The 25,479-nt window shown below is 44.0% G+C and overlaps 1 protein-coding gene across 4 annotated transcripts in view; it reads left to right on the top strand.

The window, feature by feature from the left end:
* LOC137434022 (uncharacterized) overlaps positions 1 to 25,002 on the top strand; it is a 107,787-nt gene extending 82,785 nt beyond the window's left edge. For 3 of the 4 annotated variants that reach the window (XM_068126620.2, XM_068126619.2, XM_078785836.1), the window contains 3 exons: positions 4,893 to 5,017; positions 18,260 to 19,889; positions 23,405 to 25,002. In XM_068126620.2, coding sequence (XP_067982721.2) covers positions 4,893 to 5,017; positions 18,260 to 19,889; positions 23,405 to 23,833 — 2,184 coding nt within the window. In that variant the 3' untranslated portion in view covers positions 23,834 to 25,002. Of the gene's footprint in view, positions 1 to 4,892; positions 5,018 to 18,259; positions 19,918 to 23,404 lie in introns of all 4 variants that reach the window. The other variant, XM_068126621.2, reaches the window with a different exon arrangement.
* Positions 25,003 to 25,479: the final 477 nt, after the last annotated feature.

Genomic DNA, 25,479 nt, shown 5'->3' with positions numbered 1-25,479 from the left:
TGCTGACGGACATCGAAGCCGATACACTGGGAAACATCACAAAACCATCAGAAAGCATCCGTAAATGAAGATTTATGTAAAAAAAACAAGATATAAAAAAAACCGTAAATGCTTCTGTAAAAAAAGAACCTCAATGAATATCTAGCATTTGAAAATTGTAATTTCTAAGACTGTAAACTGAAATATAAACCTTGATGAAAATTTGTTTAAAAAACATAAATCCGTCCATAAAAAAACAAAAAATATGGTTCCCACGAGTTTATATATCCATATATATATATATATATATATATATATATATATATATATATATATATATATATATATATCCATATATATATGTATATATATTGTTGCAGATATGAGGATTGCATTTTTTTGATTGTGTGTATTGTAGTGGTAAATTGTTGTGTAACATTGGTTGGATATGGCCCCTCCTGCCTCCAGAGTTGTGTAAAGGTAAAAAGGGCGTCCCGGTAGTTATTCCATGAAACACCACATTGCAGGACCCGATAAAACCCTTGTTCAGTAGCTTATATCTTATTATGTGTTTTAGAGTAAGGCCTTGTCTTCCATTAAAATAATACTCCATTGCACCGAATCAATTAAGAATAGCTCCCCTTCAATAATTCCATTTCCCAGCCAAACTCTCCATCTGCGGGTAAAGCAGTTCACAAGCGTGGGGTGCACGCCCTCTCATTTCGCTGCTATAGTGAATATGTGCTCCGTGCTCTGTTTGAACAGGAGGGGCGGGGTCGCCCGGGAGAGGCAAGCCCAGGGCGTGCCACGAAGGGCGGGGCTGTTCAGCCCCATGCCCAAATAAGGAAACAAGCCCGTGGCTCGCCACGAGGGGCGTGCCGTCGGCGCCATGCCCAAATAAGGAGACAAGCCCGTGGGATTACCATACAAGGTCACGAAACAGAGCACGGGGGAGGAGGGCGGTACCGAAACCGAAGGGGGCGTGTCAGTCCCGGGCTGGAGAGAAGTGAGAGGAAGGGAATACGAGCTGAGCTGCGTGGAGAGGTACACGAAAAAGAAAGGGTCCAAGAGAAAGCAGAGGAACCTTTACGAACGAGTTGCAAAGAGATACGGCAGATGAGTCCAGCCCCGTTTCAACCAGCCGCGTGAAGCCCTGACGGGGCAGCGAGTGACCCTGCCGGCGTGCGCTGTAAAGCCGAATACCAGGAGCTGCCGGCCTGCGCTGTAAAGCGGATTACAAGGAGCTGCCGGCTCCCCGCTTCCCGCCCGGAGTGGACCTGCTCGCTGTGCCCTGTGATCCCACCTGCTCATCCTTTCCAGCCATTCCTGCCTGCAAGTTCCCCATTTGCGTACGTGAGTTTGTTTTGTTCGTGCTGTCCTGGGTAGTAACTAAGTCTGTATAAGCTAGTAATTTTCACTGTGTCACCTGCGTTTTCATGTCCGCTGTAAATACCCGTGACTGCTCTTTTTGCTTATGTGTGTAAATAATAATAAACCCCGTTACTCTTCTGTACGTCTTCTTCTTCCTCTTTGCATTCGTCGTCTTAGTCTTTTCCCCATTGAATAGCGGTGGCGCGATACGGCCAACGTTTGGGTGAATCGGGTTTAGTCGGGGAACAACTGTTCGGTCGCGGAGCCTCCGCTCGGCAAACATACCATCCTTAACCGCGTACCGTAACAATATATATATATATATATATATATATATATATATAGTGGGCAAATGAGTATATATATGAGTGGGCAAAAATTTCTCCCAGTCGATGTCAGAGAGACAGAGACTGGTAGACAGTTATAAGAAACGCCTACTTGAGGTTGTTTCTGCCAAAGGGGGCAATACCACCTATTAGAGCCATGGGTGTACTTACTTTTCCACATGCGAAATTTGCATTTATGTTTATTTAAATTATACAATGAACTACAAAATGTAAATGTTTCATGATATTTGTTATATTATGTCACCTTTATGTATCAATATTGTTGAAATGAAGATCAAATAGCTGTATGTTGAAATATGTTGAAAAAGTCCAAAATTTACATGGGGTGTACTTACTTTTTCACGTGACTGTATATATATATATATATATATATATATATATATATATATATATATATATATATATAGATATATACACAGTCACGTGAAAAAGTAAGTACACCCCATGTAAAGTTTTGACTTTTTCAACACGAACACCCACACACACATATATATATATATATAACCTCATTTTATTGCCTTGCATGCAAGTATTCATGGTTATAGATCGATTGCTAATTGTGAAAATGGTACAGCTAAATAGAATGGTGGTTGTGACGATATTTGACCTTGCTTGTGAAGACAAACGTCAGTGGATTGTTTTTTTAAATTTGTTCTAAGTGCGGGTTCATTGAACTTTTTTCCAGCCCCGGCTCACAGTAACCCAGAGGTTGTGAGTAAAATGGGAAAAAAAAATACAAAATAAAATACAAGTTGCTCACAGTAAAAAAAGAAGCAATGATAATATAACATCATCATCCTCACAACTAATATCACCAACAAAAGCTACCTGGATGTAAAAGCAAAAACAGTTAAATGTTTAGTTTATATTGTTGCGGTTCTCTACACCGGCCTTTTCCCCCTTATCAAGGGGGGATTAATCCTCTTGTCTTTACTGGGCTGGCGGAACCGAGACTTATTACGTCCTTTCCGGGCAAGCGCAAAATAGGGTTTCGGGACCAAATTGTCGCTCGTACCTAAGTACTCGCGCTGCCACGGAAACGAGGTAGCAAGCCTCGCACGAACCACGTGAGGTTGGAGTACGCCGAGCGGTTTGCGTACACGTGATCCGCGCAGTCTCAATTAATGGACCCCGATTTAAGCGGTTCTATTCATGCCACGCTTAGTCAAATGGAGAAATCACGGGAACGATCGAATCAGGAAGAAAGAAAGAACAGATGGGTTTAATGATTCCCACACGTATTTACAATTCAGGACGAAGAGACACAGAGCAAGCTTAGACAGTCTTACTTATCCCTGGGACAACGGGCCCATCTCACTCACACTCACACAGGGGTTTGCAGATGTCGATGTTCACCAGCGCGCCGATGTGGTCATCCAGGATCGGCCCCGTCCGGCTCTCCGTGGTCCACGTGCGTCCCGCGAAGATGGTGATAGGCGAAGACAGGGGCTCGTAGCGCGTCTCTCGAATGAAGGAGATATATCGGGCGGAACGGCAAGGGGCGGACTTTTACTGCAAAGGGGCGGACTTTTACGGCAAAGGGCGGTTACTCAGCCATTCCTATGCAAGTGCGGCAAGGCTCATCAAGCTCATCAAGCACCGTGCGTTCTGGCTGTAAGTTCAACAACGAGTCCTGGTTTAACTGGTGCAAGTCCTCCTCTGCAAGTCCTTTGGGTTCTCCAGCACTAGTCCTTTCCCGTAACTGGTGCAAGTCCTGTCGAGGGCTTTTGCGCAGCCGGTTTTATAGCTACGCCCCCCGAACCTTCTGGAACTCACCAGACTCTTCTCACCACGCCCTCTGACGCCACCACCTCTGAGCTCTGATTGGCGGCTCATGCTTACCGTCATCGCTTCTGCCGCTCCGCCTCGACTCCGCCCCGATCCTCCTCTGCCTGCCTCGTGTTAACTCGCCCAATATGAACCAACGTTAACGCAAAAGGGGTTGAGGCTACAGACATAGGATGATTGGTAGAAGTAGGGCCTATTCTCCTGTCTTTACACAACACAGAACTAACATAGGAAATGGCCTATTCTCACACATACTAAGAAATAACTATACTACAAATGAGGCTACATGTTGCTTGTGTGCCTATCTATGGGGGGCAAACCTTTAACATTTATTGAACTCACTGTACAAACCTCAAAACCGTAACAATATTTTACTGCGCTTAAAACTCAACTCGCACAATGGCAGTTCGATTTTGCATTCATGTGCATGTTCTAATAAAGAATGATACATTATGCCATGTCTGTCTGTATATGCATGATTGAACAAGAGGCACATTCCTTATATGGTGTCAGCGATTACACATGCCCATAACAACTGTCTGCATTCAATCTGCTCCAATTGTTCCAATTTACCGAGTTGTTTGCTCATCCTGTAATAACTGTAATAACAACACTGACTTGTCTTGAGTGTCATTGCCTGAAGTTTCATTCTGAGAAACCCTGCTTAACAGTACAAATCACAACTTTTGTGAAAACTTATTTTTGGGGGAAAAAATTAAGTTTTTCAATAACAACAATCACAATAATATTAATATAAGTTATCCTCGTAAAAATGGAAAAGTGTAATTTTGCAAATCTACACATATATTACATATCTTATCTAATGTTCAACGAAAATATACAAAAATCCTTTATGATCTGATTTTTCTGGAGCAATGAACTTAATCAATCAGTTTGTTTATTTATGGGGGAGATCGGTTGCTGTTTTATTTGTGCTGATCTAATTCTCCTAAGTGCAGCTTTTGTTTCTTGCCTAGTTAATCTTCACATCTTTCTGTCCATATCATATTTTGGCTGCATGTTCTTTCCCAAAATCCTAATATTTTACTCCATTCACCATGCATTTGATATCCTAGCTCTAAACAAGATGTATTCTTGAATATTGAGTTGCATGAATAAATGTTGATAACTGTTTTTTATTCTGTTCAACTCCCCCAGTAAACGTGTGTTGCTTTGCCAATCTTTGGGTATGCAGGTCAGCAGATTTCCATATAAAATATAACAACATTAATAATTTATTTGGCAACAGGCAATTACTGTATAAACAAACTTTCGATAAAGCACATTGATTAATGGTTCTTCAGAGTATATCAACATTCATTCCTTCTCTGCTTCCCTACGGTGAATCAATGAAAAGGTAGAAAGTGATCTTGGTATAAAGACCTTATATGACCCGCCTGCTTACAGAGGATGCGGGTGAGAAGCTTGGCGGGGACTTGCTTAAGGACGCATTCGGGAAAAGAGGTCGAAGGCTTCATGAAGCAGAAGTTCATGATCGTCGATGGAGACAAAGCCATGACTGGTACTTACAGGTAATATGTCTGGAAAGAAAGAGTGAACAAAATAGTCATTAACGAGTCGTTACATATTTATGAACTACAGTGTATAGATTTGGAAAGCCATCAAGGTGAAGTGCGAATTGCATTCGGTAGCAAAGCTATAACTTTTGGCAGCATTCTACCAAATCCGCATCAGCTTTCTTGCATAAGTTTGATATTATCCGTTTGGCGATGAACTCTAAAGCAGAAATAACTGTCCAATTCTGACGTTGATGTAAGCTGATGCAAAAATTACGTAACCATTGCACAAACCCCTTTTGGATTCTGATCAATTGTAATAATTGTAATGTAATGCCAATGATCAATTGTAATGCCCTGTGAAGATCCCTTCACCGATGAAACCTTACCATCTGTATGTGATGTATTTTAAGCCTGGCCTGTAATTTTAGCTCAATAGCTCGGCCTACAGTTCACACTTTTTCTTTCTGCAAAATTGATGTTTACGATATTTTGCAACTTATTTCGGCTTTAAAATATTGTCGCGTAACCGTGATTAACACCACAGTTACGGATGACCGATTGCGAGACTTTACACTCCCGAGGCGAAAACTCAATGGCGGACTCAAGTTCAACACCAACGCGCGGAAGGCCAGACGCAGCGAAGGCTCCGCAACCTTATCTATTAAAATGAAACACCCAGGAAACTGCGTTCAAATATGTACAGAAAATAATATAAGGGTTTATTAGGAAAAGTAAAGCCAGTGAAAAAGCCCGCCGGTAAATCTAATAACTCTAATAAACCTAAATCGGGACGTCCCCACACGACTGACAGCAAACACAAACGAGGGAGATTAATCACGAAAATAACACGTCCCATCGTTCAAAATATACGCGGAGATCGGGCTTATCTGTCTTTGTCGTCTTGTATTGTTGGTGTCCAGCACCGCTCCTTCCTTCTCCGATCGCACACCACGAGGCCCCTCGCTCCAAGCACCACGCGTCCGACGCAGGCCAGCGGCTCCACTTGACCAGGGACAGGAAGGACTCCTTTCAACTCCACTCGACTCGACGACGCGGGAGTGCTGGCAGCCAAGTGCCAACGAACTGCTCAGTGCCAACTGGGTGTGTGCTCTCGTGTGTCTCCTGCGACTCCCCACAACCCGAACTGCACTCGAACTGCGACTGGAATGGCGTGTCCTCTCCAACTCTCCACCACCGCTCAACTCAACTCAACTGGCGAACTCAGAGAGACTCAACTCAACTGCCCGCGTCTGCTCAGAGAGACTCAACAACTCAACTGCCCGCGTCTGCTCAGAGAGACTCAACAACTCCTGAAATGGCGTCCGACCGTCGCCTATATTGGTGGCCGATGACGTCACATTGCGCACTCCTCAGCCAATCAAAGCCTCCCGCGACTCCTGACATCTCCCCCGTTACGCGACCCTGCGGTCCTGGCATAACACGTGCCGGCCAGGTTTTTAGGCCTTTGGAGGTGTACACGGTGGCGGCCAATTGTGGTGGTGTTTTTGACCTGGTTTCCTGTCAATTTATTACGAAGTCCTTGTCAGGGAAAGGGGGATTATTTAATGTTGCGCTAAGGACCTAACTAATGTTTATGTGGTTTGCAGTGCCATAAAGGACAAAGGTTTGATTACTAGGTGAGACTCACAGGGGCGTTACCTTTAACCCCTCACTATTTAACACTCGAATCTCCAGGTAGATCCACACTCATACATCTTACCCCGACAACCGCCTAAACATCGAGAACTTATTACATGTAGAGTCCCTGTCACGACAGCCGAATACCTACCTATTCAGATCTACCTAGCTCTAGATGTTGCATTACCAAATTCATAACACAGCCCCCCCCCTGGAACCGTAGCTCCTGCAAGGTTCACCGCAGGGCTACCATTCCAGCCTTAACACTTACTGTCACACACTTAATTAACCTATGAAATAAATCAGGAAGGGCTGTGGGAAGTGAGTCGGACTACCTACCTACACTTCCTTAACATGCTGAACCCCTTAACCATCATGCAAGTATGTACATCTTCTTCGTTGTTCCTGTGGAGGGAGGAAACAACAACACACAACACTAACTTAACCACAAAACTTAACCATCTTTCCAAAACTCAAAACTCTAACCTTTGTACATACCCCGGTCTACAGACCGCGTCCCCCGGTGGATGCCACAAGACTCAACCTTACCTGCGGGGCCATCCCCAATGCATCCCCCTAAATTTCCACGGGCCCTGTCCAGATGTTACAGGTGAGTGACACGGCTCGGTGGATTTCGCCCACATTCATGCTACACAGACCCCTTAACCACTCATTCTCATTCCATAGGTCATCAAGGCATTGCAAAAATCAACAAAGCACTTATTCCCAATACACCCCCTGCAGGACCATGGCATTGATGTCATTCACGTGTGTGTGCATTCCTCAACTAGGCAGCGGGGAGGTACCGCACAAAAGATGGTGGGGGCGCATCAGGCTGTGGTGCCCGCAGTCCCAAAAACAAGTCAACCGACTTACAAATTCATTGCCCCCCCCCCCCCCCTTTACCTCTTGGCCCCATGACAGCCCAACAGCCCCTTTCCGCCGTTACCTCGCCGGTGAGGGTCTCCACACACACCAGGCTCCTTTGCCTCCTGCTTTCGCGCAGCAACACGGGTCACCGGGGGACTTCCTCACCCCGCGGCGCCCAACCAGACCCTCCACCGACGAGCTCCAATTTCCAGTTACCACCGGCTGCCAGGGGTAATTGCCGCAGAGGGGGGCCCGCAGGCATCGCTCCTCAGAGCTTGCTCTGTACCTGCGGACACACACACCTTCCCCACCCATGGTCCCCAAAACACACTTCCTCCCCCGCTGCCATTCAATTCTCCACACAACTCAGCACAATTCAGTACAATTCATAGATGGTGTAAAAGGTGTTACAAGGCTTGCCATGGCCTGCTACATGTGAAATCCCCCCAGTTCACTTTTAAACCATCACATCTTCCCAAAAGCACATTTCCAAAAGCACAATTATCACCCCTCATTATCTCCAATAATCATCACACACTCTCCAGGTTCCACTCTCACGACCACATCAAAACACCTAACCACAACACAAAAACATACGCCACCCACAAGACACTGTGGCTCCCATTCCATCCCCTCACCGGCCATGTCATCACTCGCTCTCACCTCCCAACTCCAAATTACATGTCCCCAATTTCCCAAAGCAAATCCTGAAGCCTGGGACAGTACTCCTTAAAACACTCACCTCAAGTGCAGGTAGTTGCAGGTTGGTCAGGTCCAAGAGCATCATCCACCCTTACAATTCCCAAAATTTCACATTGGGCCTACCAAATCCTTCCAAATTTCTCTTTTGTCCCCACTACACTGGCAGGTATGTGGATCCGCATCCAACGGTGATCATCACTACACAACTACCTATGGCCACGACAGCTCTGCACCTCTACCGTGCAAGGGTCACCGGGACAAGGTGAGCAGTCAAAACGCCAACATGGCCCATGAGTGTCCATAAGGGTGCGACCCACCATCCATCCTTCGGCCCCCCTGCGAGGAACACAGCTGCAGCAGCCCCAGCTGGCCAATGTGGTGAGCACTTGCTGCCACAACACCCACTACCGCACACACAACCTCGGCCCTGGGGGGCACGGTCGCAGTGCGTGGCATCCCTACAGCCACGTCCCCTGCACCTCCCCATCATCCCCCAGTCCGACTACAGAACTGCAGCCCCCCAGTGCTCACCCACACTTGACCACACCAAGGTCCAGTCAACAGCCATGCTCCACCAGGAGACCCACCCAGAAGACATGGTCCACACACCTCGGACACGCACAGCACCACGTTGACCCTCAGGCTACACAACTACATCCCCATCATCCCGCGTCCCAAATATCAGCACAGTTGCCCCCGCAACCAGTTGAAAGCTGTGTCTTGCTACCCTATTAATTTCATCACAGCCTCCAACACTTTGGTCTACACACCTGGATCAATAATGGCGTCACTATACAGTGTCCACCATGGCATTTCAAAATCCACCCTTAAATTTCCATCTAACCCACAGATTACCCATGCCAACCATTTGTCACATTTCACTCACCTCACCAAAGAAGGATGCTTTGCCATACACATGCCAGCCGAGCATGGCCCATATGCTCGGCGCGTTACACATCTCCCGATTCACATCCCCATGGCTCTCTTCCCAACCCGAGAGTCCATAAATCACAACGGAGCATCTGTGGAAGGTCACTCACACCATCACGTTCCACAGATGCCCCAATGGTTGTCCGGCAGGCTATCTCCATCCCTGTCCATTCGGTTTGACCCGCGTCCATCGACCAACACGGCATGGCAGGTCATCACATGCCAGTTGTCCCAAAGTCCCTGGAGGAGAATGCCAGGCCGCATGCCCGGGTGGTCACCACATCAGTCCCAAGTTGGCCATCCACAGTGCCACCACCAAAGCGCGACCCACAACACCTCCCCCTAGTGGTCCTCAATAAATGCCAACCCAGGCTTGAGAAACCACCTCGGACCCCTCTGGAGGTCTTAACCCCCACCAGGGTCCGGTGACCCTGCCGGCCCGAGCCACCAGCTCGGACGGCGCCCCGACGGACAAGGGACGCCACACTCCACCAGACCCCCCGTGGGACCCAGGTCGTACCTCGACACCCAAGGCTGGACCCCACGTCCAAATCTCGCCATCACAGCCCCCCAGCTGGCCGGCATACCCAAATTTTGAAAGGGGCAACTTTTGCCCGAGGCCATCACCCATGACCTCTCCATGTCCAGATCCCGCAGCCCGGGGACCAATCCCAACCATGGCTGCTCCAAATCAATTTCCCATTGTAATTTTATTTTACAAATTTTCATTCCCACTGCCAAACCGCAGCTGCAGGGAACAACCTCTACCACCGGTTGTTCTGCCCCTCCCTGCAGTTGATCCAAATTCCCTACAGGGACCAAATCTCCAGAAGCTCTATCTCCCGATCCTCCAAGATCCAAATCCAGCCCGGAGCCAACACACTCCCCCAACTGGTTGTCCAATTTTGGAGCCTCTGTTTCCAAATAGCAGTGTACAGTGAGCGTCCCCTCGGTCATTCCAACCACCTCCTCGGACCAACTCACCTCTTCCCCCAGACTCCTTTGGGCCTGAACAAGCTCTACCTCCATGGGACTGTCACAGGTCTCCAGCCGCTGGATCAACTCATCCTCATCATTAGAAATCATTCCTGGCCCCGCCAGGCTTTGATCAATATCCCCAATAAATACCCGGTCCGGCTCTATCGCATGGACCCCCAAAAACTCTACCCCCTCTTGCTCCGCACCACCGCCCTGGTGCTGCACAATTCCAAATTCATCCCCCGGTTGGGGTGTTGTGACATCCACACGGTCCCGATAAACAACCAGGCCAGAATGTGGGAAACATTCCCCATTACAACTCTCACATTCCAAATTTCCTTCCCCGCTCACCTGTGGACACTCCACGTTTACCTGCAGGCATTCCCCCTCTACCTGTACACATTCCCCATCCACCTGTGGACATTCCCCATCCACCTGTGGACATTCCCCATCCACCTGTGGACCTGCGGTCTCCCCATTTACTTCAATTGCCATTCCCTGTGCAATTCCCAATTTTGCCATTCCCGGCTCCTGAGCCCCGTGCACATCTGCATGGGCCGTACTCTCTCCTGTTCCCAATCTAGCTTCCCCCCGTTCCGATTCAATTTTTGCCACCTTTGGCTTCTCCTGTGCCCCCATTTGAGTTTCTACTTTACCCTCAAATTTCCCCAGTCTGTCCGTAATTTGGTTTTGCACTCTCCCTTCTATGCCATCAATTCGTTCCCCCAGCTGCTGTGCCATTTCCCCAATTTTTCCTTCCAATTGTTCATTCCTTTCCTTTATTTCATTCCCTTGTTCATTCATTTGTTCATTCATCACCTCCATTTTTCCCTCCAATCCATCGATTTTGCTGTCCATCCCTTCGATTTGTTCTTTCAATCCCTCCTTTAATCCTTCAATTTTATCACTCTGGGCATTCAGTTCCCCTTTTAACCCATCAATTTTATTTCCCATTCCTTCAATGTGTCCCTCCAATCGATCACTCATTTCTCCCATATTTTTTTTAATGTTATTTTCCATCCCTTCCATTTTTCGAAGCAATTGACCCAACATCTGGTCGGTTGTCGGGGCCGTTCCTACTGCTCCCGACTCCCCGGTAGGGGAGGGGGATAAGTTGGTGCTCGGGACGGGGGAGGTTCCAAGGCTCACCTCGACATTTAATTCCCCTATTTCCGGCTCACTCCCGACGCTGACGGAGGCCTCGCTGCGTACTTCCATCTCATCAATTTCCGACATCCGCTTTCCGGAAGATTGTTTCCCGCGCGCGTATTTATTTTAATAATTCCTGAAACAATTTAAATTTGACGAAGACACGATATCGCGCTCCGTTTGCCCGATTGATTATTAAATTTCTCCGCCTCGACTATAAAAATTTTGCGTTCGAACGTCGGGCGCAATGTACGCCCGACCGTGTCGATGTCTCTCCGCGGACAAAAAAATTTGTCCGACCGTGTCGATGTCTCGCCGCGGACAAAAAAATTTGTCCGACGGGTTCAAATCCCACTCCTGACACCACTTGTCGCGTAACCGTGATTAACACCACAGTTACGGATGACCGATTGCGAGACTTTACACTCCCGAGGCGAAAACTCAATGGCGGACTCAAGTTCAACACCAACGCGCGGAAGGCCAGACGCAGCGAAGGCTCCGCAACCTTATCTATTAAAATGAAACACCCAGGAAACTGCGTTCAAATATGTACAGAAAATAATATAAGGGTTTATTAGGAAAAGTAAAGCCAGTGAAAAAGCCCGCCGGTAAATCTAATAACTCTAATAAACCTAAATCGGGACGTCCCCACACGACTGACAGCAAACACAAACGAGGGAGATTAATCACGAAAATAACACGTCCCGTCGTTCAAAATATACGCGGAGATCGGGCTTATCTGTCTTTGTCGTCTTGTATTGTTGGTGTCCAGCACCGCTCCTTCCTTCTCCGATCGCACACCACGAGGCCCCTCGCTCCAAGCACCACGCGTCCGACGCAGGCCAGCGGCTCCACTTGACCAGGGACAGGAAGGACTCCTTTCAACTCCACTCGACTCGACGACGCGGGAGTGCTGGCAGCCAAGTGCCAACGAACTGCTCAGTGCCAACTGGGTGTGTGCTCTCGTGTGTCTCCTGCGACTCCCCACAACCCGAACTGCACTCGAACTGCGACTGGAATGGCGTGTCCTCTCCAACTCTCCACCACCGCTCAACTCAACTCAACTGGCGAACTCAGAGAGACTCAACTCAACTGCCCGCGTCTGCTCAGAGAGACTCAACAACTCAACTGCCCGCGTCTGCTCAGAGAGACTCAACAACTCCTGAAATGGCGTCCGACCGTCGCCTATATTGGTGGCCGATGACGTCACATTGCGCACTCCTCAGCCAATCAAAGCCTCCCGCGACTCCTGACATCTCCCCCGTTACGCGACCCTGCGGTCCTGGCATAACACGTGCCGGCCAGGTTTTTAGGCCTTTGGAGGTGTACACGGTGGCGGCCAATTGTGGTGGTGTTTTTGACCTGGTTTCCTGTCAATTTATTACGAAGTCCTTGTCAGGGAAAGGGGGATTATTTAATGTTGCGCTAAGGACCTAACTAATGTTTATGTGGTTTGCAGTGCCATAAAGGACAAAGGTTTGATTACTAGGTGAGACTCACAGGGGCGTTACCTTTAACCCCTCACTATTTAACACTCGAATCTCCAGGTAGATCCACACTCATACATCTTACCCCGACAACCGCCTAAACATCGAGAACTTATTACATGTAGAGTCCCTGTCACGACAGCCGAATACCTACCTATTCAGATCTACCTAGCTCTAGATGTTGCATTACCAAATTCATAACAATATTGTTAGGTTTGTGAAATAAAAATTGGCTGCAGCTGCAGGCTTATGATTGCCTAATTGTTTAAACGCAGTATTTATTCTGAGTTAGAATTTGCAGAGTGGCAATGCTCCAAAGTATACATTTCTGCACTTCCCTAATTATTGCATATGAGAAGTACAAATTAGGAGCAGACAGATTGGTTAATTTTGAGATCATCTGAAGATCGTTGGCTCAGTACATCTGATTTCAACTTTTAGTTGGATTTAGTCGGCTGATAATTTGGGTTAAAAGTCGTGCGTGTACAAAAGAAGCTAGATTTTAACAAGAAAATATAATTTGATGTAAATGTGTTGATGGATATGCATCTGCCCATGTTAGACATCAACTGACTGACCACAATTTAAAGGTCACATGAAAAATTCAAGGTCGCATGAAAAAAGATTGTGAGAGGGAAAATAAACATAAGTAGAAGAGAGACAACATCAGATGCTTCTAACTTGAGTAATGGTTTGCAAAATGATTTTCAAAGGGCACACGACCTTTTTTACCTGTTGAACCAAAAGTGAAATCAGTTCAACTTTGTATTACAGTCTACTAGCAACGATACCCGCCCTATGGGCGGGGCTCCAATTGGGAAGCCCAAATGAAAAGGCAAAATATCAGAAATTGAAGGTTTTTATTTTATTTTAAACGATTCAAATAAACATCCGTTGAATCATATCACACGCAAATCATCAAAATCTAAACAGTATCTTTAGAATTTCAATAAAAGCCACATCACTGTTCATATCGGTAAATATTATTCCATCGTGTTTCAAATCGTGATCGATACACTATGATCGTGATGATCATGATCGTGAATCATGATCGATAATAGTGTTCAAAATCGCTATGTCGTATGTACTCCCGATACGTGTACCAAATTCCCGATACGTGTAACTGTACCAAATCAACAGTTAAAGGATTTTGAGCTGATAGGTGTTATGGCCTTGGCAAGATCGATGGAGACAGCGATCTGTTAGCGTATTCACCGCCCAAATAGCTATGTGGAATTCTCTCATGAAGAGATTAAACGTTACGGCTGTTACAGCCTTGGCAAGATCGATGGAGACAGCGTTTATTATACTTTTAATGAAGGACACTGTCTCACGCCCCAGTCCCCATCACGGATGGGGCTCAGCGGTTTACCCGAGCCTAACGGCGAAGGGCAAGGTACACGCTGGCCCGTCCAGTGTAGCGCGCGTGCGGCCCCGGACATCAAAGGGCATTAAACGTTCATTAAACATTAAACGTTCATTAAACATTAAACGTTCATTGAAGGATTACGAAACGAAAAACATTACGAAATTACGTTCACACCGTCACGTCAAACACTACCGTGAACACATACATCGTCACAATGGATGTTATGCGAACGTGAATGTTATGCGGGATTCCGAACCTGAGAATACTGGAGACCAAAGCTGAAATTGGGAAAACTAAATAGCCCATTTTTACTCCTGGAGATCCCAGGATTACCCACACAAAATATCGTTGTGATCGGTTGAGCCGTTTTTGCGGTACCTTCGATCAGACGGACGGACATCTAGTGAATTATAGTAAGATCTTGACAGGTTTGGTTGAAATTACCTTTTGTGTGTTTACAAGTAATTGCGGTAACAAATATCTTCTAATTAATTAAAGTGCATATGACCTCTAAAGGGAACATGACCTTCAACCTATGACTTTTAAAACTCAATATTGAAATAGACCATTTTTGTATTGCAGTTAATGCTTGTGCCAAGTTTGGTTGAAATCCATTCAGTGGTTCACAAGTTATTGTCATAACCAAAAAACGATAACAGACAGATTGATTGACAGAAAGCCAGATGGACAACTCAAACATAATGCCTCCCGTTTTCGGCTGCAGAGACATAAAAAATCGAGTATAGGAAATAGTTTTGCAAACCAATGAATACTTATATCAAAGGGCAATGAGAATTCCATCCTTTTAATATGGGGCCATCTATTCCATACCTATACATCAGGTAAAAGTCAGGGGCTGATTAATTATGAAAATACAAATTGAGAAATAGAAGACAAAAGAAGCTTCAATTATAACTTTAACGGCACTCTGTAGAGAGCATACCTCCGCCTGGTTGGCCATATCACTCAATGGTGAAGAATCACTTAAAAAATTTAATAATTCTCATATCCGAATCCATATTCAGATCTTCACCAAAATCGAATCGATTCTTCCTCGTCAAACACCCAACCGGTCCACCAAGTTTCGTCCAAATCCGTCCACAACTTTTTGAGATATCATGCTATGTATCGTTTTTAGCCCTATCCCCCAATGGTGAAGAATCACTTAAAAAATTCTACTAGCCGGATCCGAATCCGCATCTTCACCAAAATCTAATCATTTCATCCTTTTGACATACGCTACATATCTGCCAAATTTCGTCCGAATCCGTCCACAACTTTTGAGATATTTTGTTCACAAACAAACAGATAGACAAACAGACAGGGGTGAAAACATAACCTCCAACCACCTTTGGTGGCGGAGGTAATTAAAAGTACAAAAATCATGATCCAAGAAAGAATGAGAATGATTTGGCCCTCCCCATGTATCACCTAACCAATCACAACTAAGGAAAACAATAGACAGGGCAGTGAAAAAGAAGAAAAACTATATTTAAGCAAAAAAAAAAATCTGACAACTTCATCCCAATATTTTCCTTCATATGCATAATCCATCTACTGATTCCCTACTCATCCCAATACACATGCCAAAACACTTCCTTAATCCAATGCTAAGTGGGTAGCACAAGGAACTCGCCACAGCGCATGATATTTATTACTCCCGCCAGGGAGTAATGCATTCGATCGTGTCCGTCCATGTGTGTGTGCGTATGTGTGTGCGTATGTGTGTTCGTATGTTCGTGTGTTTGTGAACAAGATATCTGGAAAAGTTCTAAACGGATTTGGATGAAAGTTGGTGGGATGATTGCCCTTGGGATAAGGAAGAATTGATAAGTTTTTGGTGAAGCCCAGGATATTATTCCGGATCCAGGAATTTTTTTTGGGAAATATTTTTTCTGTTTTACTGCATTAAAGCTTTTATTCTTATTCTTAAATGATGTTTTTCTCCTCTAATTCCGAGATATATCAAAATAAATTCTCCGACAGTTAGGGCTTACTTTCTTTTTCAGTTATTGTTTTGGGGAGAGGGGATGTTAAACAAAACGTATTATTCCAACTTGACCCACGGCGGGAGTATGCGCTCTACTGAGTGGCGTTCTAGTTTATACTCAAATTACTCCCCAAAAATCATACAAAACTAACAACCAGGAAATTCAGCTTGATGAAGATGTTTGTTTCACAGTGACCGCTGATCTTTCACCTCCCCCCAAACTAAATGGGCATGGGGACATCCCTAAAACACATGCTCCATTGTGAAGACACCTCTGAGGCCTACTCATAGGCATGGCCTACTCTCTTCCTGGTGCCACAAATCCCATTGAGTGGTAAAGTCTCTAATTGTGGCCCATGCCAGTTAAAACGGATTTCCCGGCAAGTTCAATGGAGTAACATTCAACCAAGCATGCTGATTATCCTCAAATGAAAGTTTTAAAACCAGATCTTCCCCTTGCCGGTCCATCAGCCAATTTGTCACCCCTTTGACAAGCAAAGTGGTTTGTTGCAAGCCATCCATCTGTAGCACCCTTTGTACCATAAAGTATGGATAAAATACATCTGGGGCACATGGCCTATGCTCCAACTCCTTTCCCAATGTCGCTCCCCAAGTATCTATAGAGAAAAGTTGGGACGTAGCAAAATATCCCATTTTCCTCTGCTACATTTGAGACTAGTACGAATAAAAATCAAGAAATAGCCTTAAAATCAAATCAATTGCCCTTCTCTCAACTTTGACCTCTGGCAATGGCACAATAACCTGAGTGCATCTGATTATGAATCCACTCACAATTAACTTTAAAACTATCCCTTATATTGTTCTGCTATGGCACAAGGAAGAGCAGTGTAGGCCAAACGAGAACTTTAACCATCGTATTCCTTCCTGCCATAAACCAACCACGACCCCGCAATTGTTACTAAACCTGAACATTTCCATAACTTTCTTCCATTGCCCAAGATATCGAAAAACAGTTACGACTTACCATAAAGCAACACTCTGGATATTTCAGGCTGACTGTGCACCTTATTTAATGCAAAATCCATTGACATCACAAATAGCAAGGAGGATGAGAATGATTTCATTCTTGTTGGACATCCTTGCCTCACCTCACGACAAATAGCAAAGGAAGCCACGCATCAAAAGCCATTTACAAAAACCTACACTTCCTGTTCCCCAATGTAGCATTTGTACTGCATTAAATCAGAGGCCCTCATGTAACATGAAACGCTCTTAATTCACTCCAAAAATATTGTTGGCTCAATTTACTAGAAATCTTATCTATACTCAACATCGTCACCAGCTCCTCCTTTCTTTGATGGTGACAATTGGCTGAAATGTCTCACAGCAAACCACAACAGCTGCCTACTTCCCATCATGTCCACAAGTTTGAACAACAAACTTGAACAAATAAAAGATCTAATCTTCTGTGGTAACGATCTTTGTCAATGTGTTGTAATCTTCATTCACTAACATGGCTGGTCTCCAATTACCAATACCACACATGTCCCCTTTATTCGGGAAACAAAGTGACCACAACTTGTCGCAAAAATACCTCTGCAGAAAACCCTTACGCACTACTTTGGGTAGTGATGCAGGAAGCTTCGAACAATGTTCCACAATCCAACATGCTCATAAATCGCACACCACCATGAAAATGATACGTAATGCTTTTTTTGTATACATAGTCAAGTAGAGCTAGAGTAGAGCAAAGGCCTTGTTTATAAAATACGAGTGCATCATACAACGTATCTGCTCCATCAAAGTCCTCTCTGACATCAACCTATGATTTGTCATTAATTTTAGTATCCGCGCCCCCTCCTCCGACAGAAAATCACATTAGGCCATTTTCATCTAAATGGGGGAGAGGAAGGGGGTGTGACGTGTCTTGATGTAGCCATGACGATGAATCGCCATTTCTACCTTGTGATGAGGAAATATTCGGCCATACAATTTTTAATTGTTTGATAGCAGCATGTAATTATGTAAACATGAAAACACATTCAGAGTTTCAAAAAATTCTGAAAATCATAACCTGCTTTAGCAAGTTCCATCATTTGTCGATGTTTACTGTAAAGAAATCTTGTTTATGAACTATTAATTAATTGATGTGTTCTTTCTCGCTGTTTTACTCTCGGCAGCTTCACTTGGACGTCCTCCAGACTTGATCGAAACATCATCACGGTGCTAACAGGGCAGGTCGTAGATACCTTTGATCAAGAATTCCGTACCCTTTATGACCTCAGCAAGCCTGTTAGCCTTGAGAGTTTGGGCTTACCACCAGATCCACAGCCGAACAAGCCAGAGGAACCATCTTCCAAGGCTCCTGTATCAACAGAGGTTTCTCGTCGACTCCTCAACCCAAAGTATGCTCTTGTCTCCAACAACAACAATGTCAAAGCAGCAGCAAAAATGGCTGTTCAGAAGGAAAATACTGCCATTATTCCAGCCCCTTTGGTTAAAACACCAAAATCACCCGGCCACACGACTCCCAGTCCAACCACCAGAGACTTTGCTGCGATAGACTTGTGGGTATGCAAGGCAGCAGCACCACATAAGGATACAGATAATATCTTTGAAATGATCATAATTCCAGAATGTCTTGAGCCTTATAACACTGTGACACCTAAGGTCTCATTGCCGAAACCCCTTGGTGTAAAAGTCCAACCAGCTACGGGCAGGGATGAACGAGATTCCAAGGAACCCCATCCAGCCGAAGCCAAGCATGAACAACATTCCAGTCGAGGCAAGTTGCAAAATGTATCACCAATTAAAGATGCCAATAAAACTACAATGACGCAACAGAATTTCCAATTGCAACAGCCTCCTGAAAGTAGGGGAAGATGTGGTGAACATGGCAATAAAGAGAGAACTTGGCAGTCAAAGACCAGCATCTCAAAAGAAGGCCAAGTATTATTTGAGGGTGATGGTATGAGCATAAAAAAGTTGGCAAAGAGTACAGAGGTCATGGGGCAACCAATACACTCAGCAAAAGGGCGACAAGAAAAAGACTCAAGTTCCCACCGCAGGCACACTTCAAGGGAATCTAATGGCTCTAAACCTCAAAGTTGCAGTCCAAAGCGCCAAGAGTCACCAACTTCCAAACGAAATCCCAGAACCGGGTTTATTTCTGGTCCTTCAGAAGGCCATACCTCCCGACAAAGCCGATTGGATAGCGTAGAAAGCCGCAGCCCAAAACGCCAAGAATCATCAGCTTCCAAACAAAATCCCAGAACCAGGCTTATCTCTGGTTCTTCTGAAGGTCATACCTTCAGACAAAGCCGACATCATAGCATAGAAAGTGCACAACAACCCTGTAGCCTAAAGAAGAAAGAGAATATTACTATGGTCAATGGTCCAGCATCACATGAACCGGAAGAAAGAAACAAGGAAATAGGAGATGAGGCAACAGCTGCTGCAACTGTTTTACCAGCTGATGGAGAATGCATTAATGAGCGTGAGTTTGAGAATGGTGGAGCAACCTCGGCAATCAACTGCAACCACACAGAAGCCATTGGTGAGTTGGAGCCTGAAACGGCTGGTCTGGGACACCGAAGTAGTGATGGTGAGGTGAAGATGTCAACTCTCCCAATGGGAGCAGTTGCGGCTTTGGAGGAAGATTGTCTTTCTGGAGACGACTCACCAATGGCAAGTGTTCGTGCCATTACACACAATTCAGAAGCAACGAACCCTCGGCCCAACTCTACAGGAACGGACGAATTGAGTTTCCATTCAGCATCCGGCAGCTACGAACCTAAGACCGATAAGGAGGTCAGGTCCAAATGGATGCCATACACGTGTAATGCCTCATGATATCACTTCCTTCTTTGAATTAATTCATGTACCTGCTATTATATTATATATGTACCTGTTTATTAGGATTGGTTTAAGGGTCAACTACAATGTATAATAATTATATTGTTGTGTTTACTTGTGATATCAGTTAGCTGAATACAAATTCATATTCATGGTCATGAAGGAACAAGAAGAAAAAGACATGCAATGTCATAGTCCCCATGATTTTAGTAATTTTGCTGTACCGCAATTTTGCTGTAGAGTTAAAGGCCACAAGTCGGTCATATTTGGTGAGATTACAAAACAAATTTTTTTGCTTACGTATATACTCTCATGTGAGGTATTGTGATTGTGCCAAGTTTTAACAAAATCAGTCCATGCATGTCGAGAAATGGTTGGGGACACGTTTAAGTAACAAAATTGCCACCAGTTGGCTATCTTGGATCTGATGTCGAAAAAAATGACGTAGATATGTAAGCCATAATTCATTATCTGTGTGCCAAATTTCAATAAGATCGATAAATGCACGTCAAAGAAATGGTTGACGAGGTGTTCAATATCAGGTTTTTTACAACTAAAATGGCCACCAGTCAGCCATCTTTGATCAGATTGCAAAATTACGTGAATTGCACGTGTATGGCATCATGTACTGTACTTGTGCCAGGTTTGAACAAAATTTGACCATGCATGTTCAATAAATATTTGAGGAAATGTTTAAGTAACAAAATGGCTACCATGCGGCCATCTTGGATCTGATCTCGATAAAATATGACATGCATATGTAAGCCATCGTTCATTATCTGTGTGCCAACTTTGAACAAGATCGGTAAATCCATGTCTGAGAAATGGTTGAGGACTTGTTAAATACCGAGGTTTATTTTTTTACAACTAAAATGGCCACTAGTCGGCCATATTTTATCGCATCGCGAAACAAAATGATGTGCATATGTATACATCATGTATTATATTTGTGCCCAATATGAACAAAATCAGTCCATACATGTCCGAGATATGGTTGTGGACGCACGGACGGATGGACAGACGAGACCCAATCAATGAAACCCCCATTTCGAACTAAGTCCAACAGGGGCGAATCGTAAGAATATTAATCAGAGATGTATAGATAGAGAGACTGAAACTGTGACTGTCTGACTTGGGTTAATTCTGCACAACAAATGCTCTTTCTATTGAAAAAAAGAAGAGCCAATAGCTATTGCAGCCTTTGTGTAATTAAATAATCATTCGCACTTTATCAGTTTGATCCTCAGAATTTAAAAACCATGTTGGTCTTGCACATGACTCTTAGCAATCAGTGAAGTTTTTTTTTGATATTTGGGTGAAATATTTGTTTATTCTGTGCCCATGCTAATATACAAGCAATATATTTTACTGGGAGGGTAAATAAGAGCACGTTCTTTTAACGCTTTAAAAATATTATTTGGAGGTTTTGAGTAAGTGGTGCCAAGCAGTGAATAAACAGATATAAAAGTTTTTCTTGTAAGGCAGGTGACTGGATATGTTATGACTTGTTTGTGAGATGAAGTCACTTGGCCTGCAGCGCGAAGCATTTCAGGTAAATGGGCTTAGTCGGAGCTTTTGGTTTAGGCCGTTGGAGAACGTGCTTTGTTCGGTCAGATCCCCTGACAATCACTTGCTACGAGCTGTTGTCATCACCTGCGTATCATTGTGGGAACGATGTTTAAGGAAACATTGCATGGTTGCTTTTGCAGTGGTGAAATATAACATGATGTTGGGAATGATGACTCACTCAGGGAGTTTCCTTTGCAGTTTCAGGAAAAAAAATGTATAGTTGAAATTAATAACAATTACTTTTATTTTTTTGTGATAACCTAACTTTCAGAATTCTTGTTTAAACTTCAATAAAGATGACAATTTTACCAAACTTTTCCCATATATTGGCTCTGAATTCGTCCCGATAGAACAAGTGCAGTGAGGATTGAGATAATATTTTTACTCTGTCTGCCTAACAGTCAAACAAAATTGAAAACTATTCAAAACTGGAAACTTATTGTTTTGAGGACGTCATAATGGACACATACAACAAGCACGAAGAACAAACCTTATGCCTATCCGTATGTGCAGATAAAGCCAACATCCTCGGTTCATTAACACTGTGTCGAAATTCGAAACATTGAGCTTGCTATTGCAATGTGGTTAAACTCTTCCCACGTGGTTGTCAAATCCAAGTTTATATCCCATGTCGAAACAACGACGAAGTAAATGCATTGTGAAAAAGATGTCCAATAATGCAGGTGTATTCGGTAAATTGGACGCCTGAGAAACACCTGGCACAAAGTGGTTAACAAAGGAGGAAATAAAGGCGAACGTTGAGCTTTAATGGACAGGGAGACAATTGCAGGGAATACTCAGCCAGTCTGGAATTTATTCTCGAAGCGACGCAGTACTTCGGGGAATGTCCCACCCGGTGATCTCTGTAATGTTCACGTGAAAATTGCCTTTGGTCTAATACCTCGGTCGAATTCCAAACCCCTGCCATCAGCCAGCTTTGTAGAGAGATAAGTCAAGAAACATCTCATAATTGTCACTAAGACAGAATGCGTCGAAAGAAGGTGCTCACTATGACGTGATGTTCTGCAATCTCCAGATCTTGCTCATCTGTCAACAGGAATGACAGGTTAGGAAGACAAATGTTATAGTTTTCTCGACAAATCTCGTAGACAAAATAATAGCCGAATTTAAGGTTGTAAAAGCATGACAAATTGAGATGAGCTACGTACTCCCGCCGACTTGGCCTTAAAGCTTATGTACGTGAGAAGCTTCCCAAAGCTTCCTGAAGTTCATCAATTTCCCATCGTCTACTGAATATAACTTGAACAATCTCAGAATTTACCTTTTATATCTCAAGCTTGATGGTTGACATTTTCATATTATCATCGCAATCATAACTAGATAGTGCAGATAACCTGCCAAAGATACCATCAAAAGTGTGCTTTCACACAAACCCCCCACATTGATGGAGTAACCTGGGTCAAGGACCACCACCCTCTTTGTCCATTTGTTCAGTGTACCGAGCACTGCAATCATGGCCCAGGAAATTATAAAGCACATCGAGGGAGGAGGCGGGTCACGCAATATTGCCCCACCCTTCCCTCCAGGGAGTTATTGCCCCACCCTCTTATGATAACATCAGTTGTGTGTAAGGTTTCTCCCCTTGAGATGAAACGTTTGCCTAGTTAAATTTTTGTTTACGTAAACCGAGACCTTGCCTCAGTGTTGGCTAGAGGGCATCGTTATATAAATAAAAGATGCCTTTTGTTATTGACAAAACAATACAAGGCGTGTAAAGAATAACAAATAGAACAAACAAAAGAAAAGTACCTGAGCAATACCTCATGCTCCTGTCATTGGCAAAACAATAGGAAATACGCGTACGCTCAAACAAGTGAATTCTTGTGGCATGGCTTTACACCCCTAATCCTTTTTTCTTGTCTTGTCCTTTGAACCTACAGCTCTCGCGATACTGGAAACCACAGCAACAGTTTCGGCCAAACAAAACCCCTGCAGCTGCGCTCTTCCGGGACAGGATGACTCATCTGGATTATGAGAACGCCTCAAATAATTCTGGCGGCCCCCGTCGTCATTCTGTTGATTACCACCCAGCCTTTCGCTCCTCCAGTCCAAACCGCCACTGTCGCAGAGAATACCATTCCAATGCTGGAGCTGGGGTAATGTCTTCTGTTGCGCAGACAAGACCACCACGAGGAGTGAAAGCAAGTCTTTTAGATCCCTACAATTCCTCTGGTTTGTACAGCGACCGTAAACGTCATCTACATAGACCTTCCTCACCTCTTTGGCAAAGGCGGAACAACCAAAGTAAAGCATCGTCAGGAATAAACATTGGGCACACGTCATACACAAGGGAAAAGTCAAAAATGTGACAGGACATCTCTTCACGACTTTGTCACTGGACTAGGCCTTACGCCTTTTTATTTTGGTCAGTTCCTCTCCCAATTATGGCAGATTCTGGCATTTATCCATCTAAATTTGCTTGAATGACCAAGGCAATTGCATTGAAAGCACTTGAGTAGTACTTGGGACATGTTGGACCTCCAGTTTCAGGCTCGGTTCATCTCCCGATCACACACTGCTCGAACTGAAATGCTGGAATTACTAATGCCCTGCAATCTTGTCTTGACTGTCCGATTGCTCCCTTTCTGGGATTGTTTACCTCTGTATATAAACTTTCACTTGCTCCGTTAAACCTTCTCTTTAGCCCACAGCCCAATAAATTAACTGTTGCCTAAACAGTTTGAGAAAGTGCTTTCATCAGATCAACCTTCAAAATTTTGTACCTGCACACCGTGAAACGACTTTTTGCTTAGTTCAAGGCAGAGCAACATATAAATATTTCAAAAAACATTTGTTTGTAATGAACTAATTCCAGCAGCTCTTAAGCTGGCCTACTTCTTACTGTCTAACAGTCGTGCAGGTTTCCACCAGAGGTGTTCTCCTTGTCACCACCATTTTATCAGTTACCGCAGATGCATTGTTATCAAGTGTTCAACTCTTCCCTTCCCCGGTTGTACATTGATTTCAGGCATACTTTTCTTGTATTTGAAAGAACAAGTTGATGCGTTTGCAAAATGTTTACTTCTTCATGTAAAAAGGACAAAACTTTTTATTATGTATTATTTTATGCTTGGAAGCACTGTTTAGTAGGCCTCCATAGGCTGGCTACCTGACTGTTGAGCCCAGAATATTCAGTGTCTCATGGTGGACATGACGTGGCAATGCTCCGCAAAGCACAAGTAGAGAAAAATAAATAAGGAGTCTTGTTCAGAGAAAAGGTCACATGTCCTCAAAGGAGTGTCATCATCAAAATTTACTTTCCTTTAAAAAAAAAAAAACAGCGAAATGTAAGAATTGAGGTCGAGACGATAATTTTACATAATTTCCTTCAATTTTTTACATAATTTCGATGGCAGCGACACAATCGTTTTGCACAGTGGGAGAGAAGATCCTTAAACCTGATGTAAACTTGATTCACTAAATAATGTTGTCTGCATGTGTGCAAATGAAAGATTAAAATCTATCAATTCACTTTAAACTTTTAATGTTTTTGGTTTTTCGCACTTCATGTTTGACCTCTTTTTTTTTTCAAACGATGACAGACATTACCATTGCGGAATGCACTTAGAATTCTTTAAATTATATTATTTGACTCATGCAATGTTGAAAAGGTTGGAAAGGAAATGGTAAATTTTGTTCAGAAACAGAAATCATTTCGTGTCAGAAAATGTCAGAAATGTCAGAAATGTCAGAAATGTCAGATGTCAGAAATGTCAGAAATGTCAGAAAATGTCAGGCGTGTCAGAAAATATATTCCAAGTCAGGGAGGGTAAATGATGAGGCCTCGATATCAACTGGAGAATATTTACATAAAGATTACATAAAGTAATAAATTACAGAAAGTGAAACCTTGAATTCCAAAATATGTCCCTTAAAAATATTGCTACAAAATATGGTTGATACAAGGAACTTTGACGTAAGAGGAGCCTATTTGGGCCATCGTACCTGCACAGTC

Source organism: Myxine glutinosa, chromosome 10, assembly GCF_964187855.1.
Source record: "Myxine glutinosa chromosome 10, kmMyxGlut1.1, whole genome shotgun sequence".
Taxonomy (NCBI): domain Eukaryota; kingdom Metazoa; phylum Chordata; class Myxini; order Myxiniformes; family Myxinidae; genus Myxine; species Myxine glutinosa.
This window is presented reverse-complemented; position numbering and strand designations above follow the sequence as displayed.